The sequence below is a fragment of the Microchirus variegatus genome (assembly GCF_963457635.1).
Source record: "Microchirus variegatus genome assembly, chromosome: 1".
NCBI classification, from domain to species: Eukaryota; Metazoa; Chordata; class Actinopteri; order Pleuronectiformes; family Soleidae; genus Microchirus; species Microchirus variegatus.
The window spans coordinates 4,674,009-4,687,812 of NC_139802.1; the positions used below are offsets into that span (position 1 = coordinate 4,674,009).

A 13,804-nucleotide genomic window follows, 5' to 3' on the forward strand; every position below is an offset into this window, starting at 1 on the left:
GGTAATGTGCAATGTTAAAGCAGTCTGGATACTAAAAAATACACATAATGAACAGTAACCACGCATAATAAACACACATATAATACAGAATAAGTAGAGAAAGCACTCAGAGAGCACCAACTTCCACCCAGGCTGCTCAGTTTCCCTGGCGGTCATGTGTATGAATCAAACTGATGATGTGTGCTGATGTTGATCTAACCCACATGCCCCAAATATACAAACTGTTTTGTGCCAAAATGTGCCATAACCTATACTTAATTATATATTTGTATATAAATGTCAGAGGCAAGGCTTGTGTAAATAAGCACACACCTGTGTGTGCGCTGTAGATTAATGGATTAATTTAGATTAATGGAATATAAAGTTTAATTTCCTCCTTGAGAACTTATTCTGGTATAAACGCTGTCCTTCTCGTGACCAGCAGAGAGGCCTCACTGGACAAGGCCCATTTTTTTGAGTCTGTGTTCTTAGATTAAAGTAGTGACACAGGTGCGAACCGTGGTTTTTATGGCTCAGGAAAAAGGAGTGTCTTTACCTTCTCCGCGGTACACGTCTGCAGACTTTGCTCGAACTCCTTTGATGCTTTGTCAATGTCGGCCCTCTTCTTCCTGAGCTCGTCCATCTTCTGGTTGGCCTTCCACAGCAACGACTTGCTCTCCTCGACCCGCTTCTTGGAGATGGCGATGGCCTCCTCTTTCCTCTTCACCTCCGCCGTGTTGTCCACCATGCGGGCCTTCATTTGACGCAGGGTCATCTCCTGCCGCAGGGCCTGGTAGATCATGACGACCATGACAGCCACGCTCAGGCCGACGACAGCACCCGCCAGCTTCATGTTGGACGAGACAGGGACAGAGACGACTGGATCAGCTGGCGACGATCACCTGTGGATCATTCCGTATCTCCTGTCTCCTGCGCGCGCCTCCTCCACTTCCTCCACTCAGCGCGACTGACACTGTTGTTTGTTACCTGTTCTACCTGCTCAACGAGTTGGGCGCGTCCGTGCACCTGTGCGCTCGCTCGCTCGCTCTCTCTCTCTCTCTCTCTCTCTCTCTCTCTCTCTCTCTCTCTCTCTCTCTCTCTCTCTCATTCAGGCACCTGCACAAACACCTTGAACACATTTGCATCATAAACACATTACCATGATCAGAGGCGATTCTAGAGTCTGTAGGGGCCCTAAGCAAAAAATCCTATAGGGGGCCCTTCCAACCAGTGTTCATCACCATTATGTTATTAATAATCTGACACCAACGTGTTCAAAATATGATTTTTTTTTTCTCCCCGAAATGAATGAAATAACATGGAAAAACCTTGTAATTAAAAAGTATGTGAAAATATAAATGTAGAGAACAATAAAATACTGTAAATAGCTTTAAAAAAAACTATATAAACTTAGTAAAAAAAAATGTAATATACATAAAATACTGTAAATAACTGAAAAAAATATATAAATTAAGTAAAAAATATGCATTACACTGTAAATAATCCTCTTCATTTTCCAACTTGCAGAACGATAACTTCACACAGGTTAAAGTGAGGTGGGGCCCCTTTAGGGAGGTTTCCTACTGAGATGTCATTGCAAATCGCCTATTGTTTTTTAAGGGGGACGGGGAAACGGCTGGTCACTGCACATTTCAGTAAAAACAGCCCTCAGGCTACGAGTGTCAGGGGGGCCCCCTATCGGCTCGGGCCCCAAGCAGTTGCCTGCCTTGCCATAATGTCAGATTCAGCAAAAAACGGATTTGTTCATTAATAGGAACAAAAAAAAGAAGAAGTAATGTTAATGTTTGATTTTCTGTGGATTACTTATTGTCACTGTCACAGCTGACACTTACCAGAGGTGGAAAGTAAAAGTAAAAATTAGGATTTTTTTTATTTTACTTGAGTACATATTGACTCGACTAAGTATTGTACTTAGTTACTTTATAAATGCTATCGGTTACTGAGTAAAAAAAAACATTCAGCACAATGAAGACCTACAGGGGGGAAATATACACCAGAACCAGACCAATGATGATGTGATTAGCACCAGCACTGGCGTGAAAAGTGACGTAATATCCTGTGTCTACTCACTAATTCTTTTCTTGCTTTAATTTACTTTTTTTTTTGCATTACTTTATTTATCTCCTGTTTGATTTCCTCTAAGTTTCCTTTTCCACTTTTTCTTTTTCTTTTCCCTATTTTGAGAGGTATTTCTAAAACAAACAAAAAAAAAAAAAAAAAAAAACATATAAATACACTTGTTAGGGCCCGAGCCACAAATGGCTCCTGGTACGAATTTTAAATACAGTTGTCCACACTATTATTTATTTAATTTAAAATAAATGTCTGTTTTTGACATTTTGAATAATTCTGCATCATTAATAGCATTATTAAGAACATGTGTGATATCACGATGCAATATTATGAACAGTTGTTTTTTTTCTTCTTCTTTTTTAACCACCGTTTGTTCTCTAGGCCGGCCCCCTCTTGACCACAATAGATGCGCATTGGCCCTCAGGTCATTTGAGTGTGAGACCCCCGCCCTAGAACCAGAGGAGGAAAAAGTACTAAAATATTGTACTCAAGTAAAAGTACCAATACTTTGATGAAATATTACTCAATTAGAAGTAAAAATAGTGATCTGAAAATGTACTCAAGTAGAAGTAAAAAGTAGTTCATTTAAAATGTACTTTAAGTAAAAGTTACTTAGTTACTTTTGGTGGGGTGTGAGGGTAGTAGAAATATGACAAGGGGTCAGAAATCCAAAACTATTTTGGAGCTCACGCGCCCGACGCGACACAGGATATTACGTCACATTTGGCGCGCGCCCTCTATGTTCACGCGCCAGTGCTGGTGCTAATCACATCATCATTCGTCTGGTTCTGGTGTATATTTTCCCCCTGTAGGTCTTCATTGTGCTGAATTTTTATTTTTACGGATTTTTTTACGGTTTATTTAACGGATAGGATTTATAAAGTAACTAAGTACAATACTTGAGTCAATACGTACTCAAGTAAAATACAAAATCCTGATTTTAAATTGTACTTAAAAAATACAAAATACACACACAAAAAAAAAGTATTCAATACAATAACTTGAGTAAATGTATTTCGTTACTTTCCACCTCTGGAACGTATAAATAAAGTTAAAGGGGAAGTAAGTAGTTTATAGTGACATCTAGAGGAGAGGCTGAAATTTACAACAAAGACCTGCTGCTCTGCTCACCCCCTCCCTTCCCTGATCGCTACGGTATCCGCAGCTGGTCAAATGTCGTCCTCGTCGTCTTTCTCCGTGTCAGCAGATGAGTTTCGTGAGGCGAGGGAGAGGGCGAGCTACCGTGGTCGTAGCAGATGAAGCGAGAGAGTGGAGGCGCTTGTAAAGAGACGCTTGATTTGTTCTGTCGCGTTTGTCCTTACAGGCTCCGGTAGAAACACGGCGTCTCGCTGCTAACAGTGGCTATGCAACCGCGGCCCGCGACCATGTTATTTTACATGACTTTTTGAAACACTACGAAAATGAAACAAAGAATATTATACAGCGACTAGACAATGCAGGAGCACATAATATGTATAAAAAAAGTGGATTTTGGGTTATATAAACCCATAAATACTACATATTGTACCTTTAAATGACTAGAGCTGGCTCATGTTAGAGGTGGGGACAGGTGTGGACTTAGGAGGCGGTACCAGAATCAGGGGGCGTGTCCTTGCGCAGACGCTGCGCAGCTCAGGCCTATGAATGTTGTTGAACAGGAGCGCAGGTGAGACGTCCTCCATCTCTGACTGATTCACACTGAAGTGTAACCTGGGAGACTTGAGCGTGACGACCTGCTGCTGCTGCTGCTGCTGCTGCCGACACTAGGTCCCGCGTGGAAGACACAGAACCAGCGCTGTAACACCTGGAGGGAAGAATCCCAGCACATCCATCCAAGATGAAAGTGGATCTGTTGTTACCCGTGTCGACCATCGTCAGCGTGGCGTTATTCGCGTACATGAAATCAGGGCTCAAGGACCGGGAAGGAGAGGAGAGACGCCTCAGGTTCCAGGACATTAAGCTGCGAGTGACGTACGACGTCCTCCAAGAGTACCAGAAGGACGCCTCCGTCATCAAGGACCAGCTGGATCGAGCCAAAGAACAGGAGAATCCCATGGAGGAAGAGCTGAAAACCCTCCAGATGAAGCAGCAGCAGACGAATGATAATCTGGGCATCTGCAAGTCGACCAAGGTAGGAAGGAAATGAAACACTGGGTTGGAATCAGTTCATAGATGTATGTAAGAGGAACAACAGGTATATATATATACATATACATATACATATATATATATATATATATATATATATATATATATATATATATATATATATATATATATATAAAAACAACAACACTTGTTTATTCTATAATCCAGTTCTGTCTTTGCTGTTTGTTTTGTTTACCTTACCTAACCAAACTTGTTTCACCTACTAAGTGCAGACAGTAGAAGAAGATCAGGTTAAACAGCAAAAATAGGCCACTGTATATTTTATTTTACGACAAAACTGATTTATAAACCACTTTCTTTGTCGTTTAAATAAAGTGACACGCTCTACTGCCACTGTTTTGTATTGTGTTCATGACATTTCATGGTATTTACATTTTGGGGGTGGCTTTCCGTCTTCGAGCACCGATTAGCACTCATAATGTGACTACACGCCAGAAAGCCAAACATGCATTTCAGGCTAAATTCAGGAAGCACGTGTACAAACGGGATTTGCAGGGTGATTAGTTTGGAGGTAAAGATGTCCCGTCTGACAAAAGGTTTCAAAGGTGTATTTACAGAAAGGGCAGTGAAGTCATGCTGTGCAGCCAGACGAGTACCAAAAAAACCGTTGTCATGTGATCGATTTAATCTCAATGGCTGAAATGTGCAAAGATTTTAAGGGGGAAAGAATTGAGCAGCTGTGGGACGTTTTTTTTACGATTTTACTGATAAGCTTGGGTATGTGTTGCTGAGCTTCTCTTTTCCACTTCCAGAAAGAGGCATTGGATGTCTTAGCGATTGCAGAGGCAGAGTTCAATAATGCGAAAGGTAAGTCACGGGCACTGTGTGGCGGGTGATGAGCCTCGACTGTGGTTTAAAATGAGAATGTGTCCAAAACCTCCATTTTTACTGTCGTATGATCAATGCAGCGCCGCTTGAGAAGGAGATGGCCGAATGGAAGACGGAGTTAGAGACACTGAAACAGCAGCTGCAGGCACCGAGTCCACTGTGTGACCATGTGAAGGAAGGATCAAAAGAAGCAGCAAGGTATGCTACCAGTGTGTGTGTGTGTGTGTCTGTGTGTGTCTGCGTGTGTCTGTGTGTGACGTTGAATACACAGACACACATTTCCATAATCATTTCTATGCATCAACTACATTTTCTCTTGATGATCTGTCTCTTAAAGCAAGTGGTGTAACATGAACCAAAACGAGAAGGCCCCCAAGCCAGAGGAGCCCAAGGCAGAGGCCCCCAAGCCAGAGGAGCCCAAGGCAGAGGCCCCCAAGCCAGAGGAGCCCAAGGCAGAGGCCCCCAAGCCAGAGGAGCCCAAGGAGGAAGCCCCTAAGCCAGAGGAGCCAAAGGAGGAGGCCCCTAAGCCAGAGGAGCCAAAGGAGGAGGCCCCTAAGCCAGAGGAGCCAAAGGAGGAGGCCCCTAAGAAAAGATGAGGACTTACACTACACCTCTGCAACACTGAATCTGTTAAAAAAAAAAAATCTTTGGTTACATAGGAACCAGATTCTTTCTGAAGTTTTCCTGGGTCACTGAGACGTGTGACAAAGCGACACTGCAATATTACCTTTCACTGTGGTTGTTATTTATGTAGAAGTAAGGGAAAAAAATGAAGTGACATTTTGGAAAGGGAAAAGGGGTTCGTGACTGTACATACTAGGTTTACGCCATTGAGAAACCGCAAACTGTGAGAAATGTCTCACAAAACTCGCAGGTGCAACTGAGGAATGTGATGCGAGTGGATCTGCAGGTTTTTCACAAACTTCTTCCTGGACAGCAACGACGTCTGTCTGTCTGTCTTAGAAAATGTTAGACAATGTTTGAATTTTAAACACAGTGAAGAGAAATGAACGGAGAGCTTTGTATGTTGACACTGTCTTGTAGAATAAAAATGTTTTCCACGAATTGTCATTTGTCACAACGTCTATCCATACCATCAATTATGTATTCAACAAGTGAACTTAAATGACACAGTGAGTCAGTTGTTCTCCTAACACATACAGGTTTATACTTCACAATGCAGATATACAGTAGGTGGATTGGCGACTCCTCCTTATCTGTCAAACATTATCCTCAGCCACAAAGCAGTGGTTGATGAACTGTTTACTCATGCACTAACTTGTATTTGTTACAAAGATGCTGCACATTCAACATTTAAAAAAAAAAATGTCCCATTTAAATTACACATATGTCATATGTAAGAATGTGGCCAAAATTGGTTACTAAATTCAAAATACAGTCTACAGTCTTTTAGGTTTCGTTTTCTGACGTAACTGGCAACCCGTGGTTGCTCGGCAGCTGAGACTCTACTGACTGCAATGACTGGTAGATGGTCGTAGGTGGCGCCACATGCCAAAACATGATTTCAAAACATAAACATGATTTGCAGTCTGCAAAATATTTTTTTTAATGCAAATATTTTGTCTGTACTGTTGTTGTTGGTGAGTTCAGTTTGTTATATGAACATTATTCCTGAGTCTCTGTGACATATTAGGAGGATTTTATGGCCAGTTGCTTTAGATTTATTACATAATGCACCTTTAAATTTATCGTTTAGATTGGGATCACTGGGTTTTGCACTATAAGCACAATTGAGATGTGTGTTTTAGTTCTGGGCTAATGAGCGACTGTGTGCTCACATGAATGACTTAAATTGTCTGCTTAGCACAAGGATGTACTGTATGTGGGCACTGAGCCAGACCGATGTGTCATTATATCAATACAGTTAATACACAGGTCATATTAGAGAGCAGCGAAGAGGATAATCATTTATCAGTCCCACAATTGGAACATTTCTCCCTGGAGTTTGCAGTGAGTTGCGTTGGATGAATATATTTGAACTCTTGCAGCAAGAAGACCCGGGTTCACCGCCCAGTCAGAACAAGGGCCTTTTTGCATGTTCTCCCTGTTTGTGTGTGGGTTTTCTCCAGGTTCTCCGGTTTCTCCGGTTTCCTCCAACAGTCCAAAAATATGCATATTTGGGCACTAGGCAAATTGGACACTGCAAATTGACTGAATGTGTGAGTGTGTGAGTGGTTGTTTAAGTGCCACACCCTCAATGAGCAATGACGTGTGTGAATAAAGACACGCTGGACAGCCACCATGGTGGATTCCAAAATAAGCGGCGGCTTATTGAAGTTGATGTTTATACTAAATAGTCAGGACAAACATAGGACAAACAGAGATAAAAGATAAACCCTAATCCTAACCCACATTATGCTGGATGTGGCTCTTCCCTCTCTCTGCTGTAAGATAACAGCAGATAACTTTTTCTTTGTTTTTACAGAACATTCTGATACATTTGAGACAATAAAACATAATAATTTGTAAGTATTGAATAATAGGTATCATCCTTTTCTACCTCTGTTTCTGTTTAACTCTCTTTTTCAACAAGACAATGAGAAGTGAAGTGATGTTTCACTACACGTTAACATTAGTGTGTGTGTGTTTGTGTGTGTTATTAGATGCAGACATTGTCTATAATTTGAAGTCATTTTTGTGCTGAATCCTTGAAAGCGGTTGGTTTGTAGATCTCACCACACACGTCTCAAAGATTTTATTTTTATTTTGTGTTTCCCTCGTCCTTGATTCTTTCATTAGGCAAATTAGTTTAACTGCTTTTTGCATAGAGGTCAAAATGAAGACCCATGAGTGAATGATTAAACTGGAGGTAAAAGTGTTTAACTATTATTTAATTTTTATGGTATTTACTTTTTACTTTGTGTACTATACCCTCACTTTGCCTGGCACTGCTGACCATCTGTGAGAGATTAAAATAATCCCCCCCAGGCTCACAATTAGGCAATCAGAGGACTATTATTCTGCCCCAGTAGGCTCACAAGGTTACAAGGATACAGAGGTGACGAGGGGGGGGGTGTGTGCGTGTGTGCGTGCATGTGTGTGTGTGGCATACTGAGGACCAGTGAGGGTTTTTAACCAACAAAGTGAAGTCATTTTTACGAAGTGAGGACATTTTGGCCGGTCCTCACTTTGTTTTCATTGAAACCACTTCCATAGGTCGTAAACATGCTATAGTCTGTTTTTATGTGCGTGCTTGCGTGCGCGTAAAGATTCAAAACAATGTACATTTGCATTACAAATATGATGTTGATTCTAACTGATCACGTGACATCTATAAAGGGAAATAGATTGCGTTTATTCTGGCACACTGTAGTAGTATTAGATCTCCGTACATGATATGTCTTTTACAAAACAATCCCCTGTTCTCACACCTGTTTCTTTCTCAGTAAACCCAAAGGTCACGACTGACCCACAGGTGAAAGCGCCTTGCTCCTCTCATCTCACGAACCATCACGCATGATGGCAGACGATGGGAAGTCAACACATGTTACGGTCCCTCACGAGCCCGCTGAACACACAGAAGATGGGGTGATAGTCACCAGTCACTCTGAAAAGCAGAGGTCATATTGAAAGCTATAGAGGTCACCTTGACGACCATTCAATAAAAGCCCAGCAATAAAAAATACAGTCGTAATAAATATATAAGTTCTCACCCGGTAGATAATATAAGCACACTCTGTTTTACTGTTAATAATGATGTGTTCACTGTAGCTGCATGAATATTCAGTGCAGTTTATTTATTTTATTTGGAAAATAAACAGAATTCACCTTTTTATTCCCAAATTTGAGCTGGCTCTCTGCAGCTTCTCTGAGAAGTCTGAAATGAATCAAGCATAACATTCAACCATTAAAACTAATGTTTCTCTTCAGGAAGGCAAGTAAATAACTATAATTTGACATCTTAATCAAGAAATAAGAATGTTCTTTTTGTAAAACAGTCAATTTGAAAATCCATGGATGACAATAATAATCATTTTTAAGCATGAAAAATATCATTTAGGTTAAAGCGCTTCTACATACTGTTGTATTAACCCTTACAGAAACATTAAAAAAAACATATTTTTGATCATTACCAATGCTAATTTAGGGCAGCTGTGGCATAAACATCACACTTGGTGGTGGTCGAATACATTTGTTAAGCACTGTATAAAGTATATACTATATATGTACGTATATAAGATATTTTTACCTGGCTGCACAATTTATAGATACAGAGAATACAGTTGTGTGCACATTTTTTTGATTTTGTGACTCATTTTAATTTGTGAATAATAGTAACAGGGTTAATAAAAAATTAAAATAAAATAAAAAATAAAGCTATTTAGTGGAGTGACCATTGTGTTTTCATGTTTGTCCTCCCTACAGGCAATATTTGACTCTGCATCTGCAATCTGTGTGTGTGTGTGTGCGTGTGTGTGCGTGCGAGAGAGAGAGAGAGAGAGGTAGCTCACACTCACAGTAGGATGAACATCTCATCTATTGATCAGTCTAATGTGTGCAGGAAAGGCTGCAGGCCACAACAGCTGATCAATACTCCTCTAATTAAACGAAACACTGTGTGTGTGAGTGTGTGTGTTACTGAGCGAGCGTTTGTGGGTGACCCCCCCCCAAAAAAAACAAACAAAAAAAAAACCTCACAGGGTTACATATATAAATGCTGTCCCACTGAGGATTAGACACAGATCATAGCGGCTCACATGTTTGTCGGAAGTCCCATGTTTTACTCCAACTTTTCTTTCACTTTCACCACAACTGTGGTGGCAGCAGGACACGAGGACACCATCATATGCCATGTACAGATGAGAGGAACTGGTAAGTGTAGAAGCTTATTCACGTGCATGTGATGTTGGAGAAAAGTTTTGTTTGTTTAAATCTTTGGTCTCTTCTTTTTTTTTTGCTTGTAACTATGAGTTCTGATTCCCTGTGTTAATAACCCCCGTTCCTGCAGGCCCTTTAACTTTGTTGAAATTCATGTCTTGAACAGGTTCCTCAGGTTCTTCTGTTATTCCAGTCTTTCAGACACATCACACGCATGTTCTCTAACTCTTTTATATCTGCCACAGGCTTTTTCGGGTCCGGTATGGCACGGATACGCTCGAGGCTGTGTGATATGTTTGATATTCGGTTGTTCTTGTTCTTTATCATGTCAACTAAATATCAGACATATTCCTACAGAGTCTGGCACTCACTTCTCATCCTCTGGCCTGACTTCTTACAACCTACACTGGCAGATGTCTGGGTAAATGAAAAAAGAATAAAGTACATTTTGCTGAGAATGTATGTATCTTAATAGACTATCACCGCAGTAGCTGCATTTATTCAGTTAATGTGTGTGGGAGGAAAAGTCTTGCTCATGTGATAGTGCTTAATTATAATTTTTTTGCTTAATTGAATGCAATTACATTTTTAAAAAAAATGTTCTTCTCTGTCCTAAATAAAAAAAATATTGTGAGTTTCACTGACACAATGACTTTTTATGCCCTGACTCCAACACGCACGCACACACACAGACACACAAACACACATAATCTATTTAAAACAACATTAGTATTAGCACACATCTATATCCTGCTCCAAGAGCAAACAGACACAGCTATGGACACCAAACAGGTTTTTGACTGCAGGCATCCAATGCGATCACTGTCAGTCAGTCTCACCACAGCAGGGAAATGTCCAACTCCAATCCAATCCAAATTTACTTGTAAAGTACTTTAAAACCACCAGGATGGACCACAGCGCTGTAGAGGATAATCAATGAAAGACATAATAAATAAAAGACGCAATATATAACAGGAATAGAAGCTCGCACAAGGCAATAAGACACCTATCTAAAACAACTAAAATAAATGAAAACACAAAAAAACATGGATAAAAACCACAATAAAAACAGATCCAATAAAATAAAATGAAATGGAAATAACATCAACAACTCAGACTGCGTCAAAGGCCAATGAGAGTTTCATCTTTAGCACAGTCAGGAGCAGTCGATCAGCTGACCTGGGTCAGCGGGGACGTTGCTACTATGCCATTGGTCAGGGACAGAGTGTATTTAACAACTGACAAACCCATTCCTGCAGTAATAACTACTAGTAATGAAGCCTGAAGGCTTGTTAACGTCATCTGCAGCGCTTCATTATTGTTTCCACATTATTCCTGAGTCATATCTGACATAGTGAGCTATAAGCGTCAGTTACTATTTTTGCATTTTAATTGCACACATTTTACATAACAGGGACATTCTTTTTGGACACAGTGAATGAAGTCCTCAAAACCCATTTTGATTAAGTGATTGTTTGTTTTCAAGGGAAGCAATATAACATCCTTTGTGACTGATTTAGTGCCTGTGTAAGAATCTCGTGACATTCTCAGTCAGTTCGTGTAAGTGTATCTTGAAATTAGGCCGCAGAGGGGTTGGGATGCCTCAAGTTTCAAGAATGAGGCAAGTTGAGAACTGGACAGTCAGGACAGGGAGGTATCTATTGACATTTGACTATTCCTGAATAGCACCAGAGAAAAGACCCCAGGACATGTATGCAGCAAGACAAAGGGTTTGAAAAGTGTGTGACTCCGTGCAGCTCACTAGTATTCACAACTCAGGGCTCAAGTTAAACTAAGAGAGTATTTAAACATCTCCCCCTGACATCATACAACAATATGTCAAAGGGAGCTTTCATAAAATAAAGGTCACAGAGTCATGTAAAAACAATATTCAACATCACGAAATGCACATGGTGACATGAAATCAAAGTCAATAAGTTCTAAATCAAATATGAAAAGGAACTTGATTTGACAGGTCAAGGGCAGGGCTGCCTCTGAGCAAGGTGCCCAAGCCCCATTGATTGGGTTAATTGATTGGACATTCTAAATTGATGCCAGCCACGAAGAGGAGCCACATCCAGTGTACTCCTACTGCTGACACCAAGCCTGGATGAATGGGAGGTTTGCTAAAGGAAGGGCAATGTAGGGATAACAATTCTCCCGTATACCAAGTTAAAGGTACAATATGTAGTATTTATGGGTTTATATTACCCAAAATCCACTTTTTTATACATATTATGTGCTCCTGCATTGTCTAGTCGCTGTATAATAGTTTTTGTTTCATTTTCGTAGTGTTTCAAAAAGTCATGTAAAATAACATGGTCGTGGGCCGCGGTTGCATAGCCACTGTTAGCAGCGAGACGCCATGTTTCTACCGGAGCCTGTAAGGACAAACGCGAGAGAACAAAACAAGCGTCTCTTTCCATGTAGCGGAAGTCCCGCCTCCTCTCTCTCCGCTTCGTCTGCTACGTCCGTGGTAGCTCGCCCTCTCCCTCGCCTCACGAACCTCATCTGCTGACACGGAGAAAGACGACGAGGACGACATTTGACCAGCTGAGGATACCGTAGCGCTCAGGGAAGGGAGGGGGTGAGCAGAGCAGCAGGTCTTTGTTGTAAATTTCAGCCTCTCCTCTAGATGGCACTATAAACTACTTATTTCCCCTTTAAATAAAACATGCTGTACATTCTTTGGGGGAAATGTATAACATAATTAGAAAAAGAATAATAGGGAGGGCTACCATATTAACATGTTATGCACCATTTTGCATTGTTTTTTACCATTTAAAGTATTAATATTATGCATTCAATTGCGTACACATTAATTCCAGTGCTTACGCCTAACGATAATCAGTTTTTATAAACTATATCAATGATATTTTACTGAGTGATCATATGGATACGTGCAAGTGAGGCGAAGTGAAGTGAGCCCTCGGGCGCCGTATTGGCTGCCTGCGGGCTACCGGGTGCTCGCGGGCACCACGTTGGTGACCCCTGATATAGAGTGTCTAATTTGCCTAATCCCCAAATCTGCATGTTTTTTGGACTGTGGGAGGAAACCAGAGAATCCGGAGGAAACCCACACACACACACACACACACACACACACGGGAAGAACATGCAAACTCCATGTTCTGCCCGGGTCTTCTTGCTGAGAAGGCAAGAGTGCTAACCACTACACACCAACCGTGTGGCCCTTTATTTGAATATGTTTTATATAATTTATATAATATAGTACAGTAGCAAAAAGGTTGTAGCTAAGCAATAAAAATGGAAAAGGTGTGAGGCATGAGGGAGGATGAATTTCAACATTATAATAATGTAATTACCAATTCCGATAGAAGTAGTTATTCTCATTACCAATCATTTATCTGGATGTTACTTTGGAAATAACGTATTATTACTGTAAAAGTGTCTCCTTATTACCAACTGTTACTTTTTTAACAGTATATAAGTATAATAATGTTGCGTTAACGCATTTGAAATCTGTTACGCTAAGACCTAGAACATTATTTCCATTGAATGTCAAAGGAGTCTATGCATCTGCATCACGAGGGGTCAGGGGTCAAAGGTTTGTGTTTGTACTTTGTACACACATGTAGCTCCTGTGCAGGACAAAAGGCAGTGGCTGGTCGTATGGATCGAGTGATAGGGTCAAACGGTACCTTTTGAGACAAATGTTATCTGAAAGGGTGCACACTGTATACTCAAGGGCAATTTCTGAGGAGCAGCGCAAGAGGGGATGACGAACACAATGCTCAGAATAGCAATTAATGAAAGGGAGGGGGGGGGGTCGACAAATAGCAACGAATAGAGTAAAAATGAGCACAGCCATAAAGATGTGCTGGTGCAGTATAAATATCTGAGAGCAGAGGGAGAAAGTGCATCAGGCACCGGA

At 40.8% G+C, this 13,804-nt stretch overlaps 2 protein-coding genes across 2 annotated transcripts in view; one reads left to right on the forward strand and one right to left on the reverse strand.

Annotated features, from left to right (window-relative positions):
- Window positions 1-805, reverse strand: part of LOC310925244 (uncharacterized protein) — a 2,397-nt gene extending 1,592 nt beyond the window's left edge. The window contains exon 1 of the mRNA XM_083887141.1: window positions 536-805. Within this exon, the coding sequence (XP_083743267.1) occupies window positions 536-790 (255 nt within the window). The 5' untranslated portion in view covers window positions 791-805. The remainder of the gene's footprint in view (window positions 1-535) is intronic.
- A 3,105-nt stretch (window positions 806-3,910) lies between these two features.
- LOC310932226 (uncharacterized protein) lies at window positions 3,911-6,124 on the forward strand (the record flags this gene model as incomplete). The annotated part of the gene is made up of 4 exons (XM_083895518.1): window positions 3,911-4,204; window positions 4,995-5,049; window positions 5,151-5,268; window positions 5,408-6,124. The coding sequence occupies 4 exons, from the start codon at window positions 3,911-3,913 to the stop codon at window positions 5,664-5,666; spliced, it is 726 nt and encodes a 241-aa protein (XP_083751644.1). The 3' UTR covers window positions 5,667-6,124.
- Between the last annotated feature and the right edge of the window lie 7,680 nt (window positions 6,125-13,804).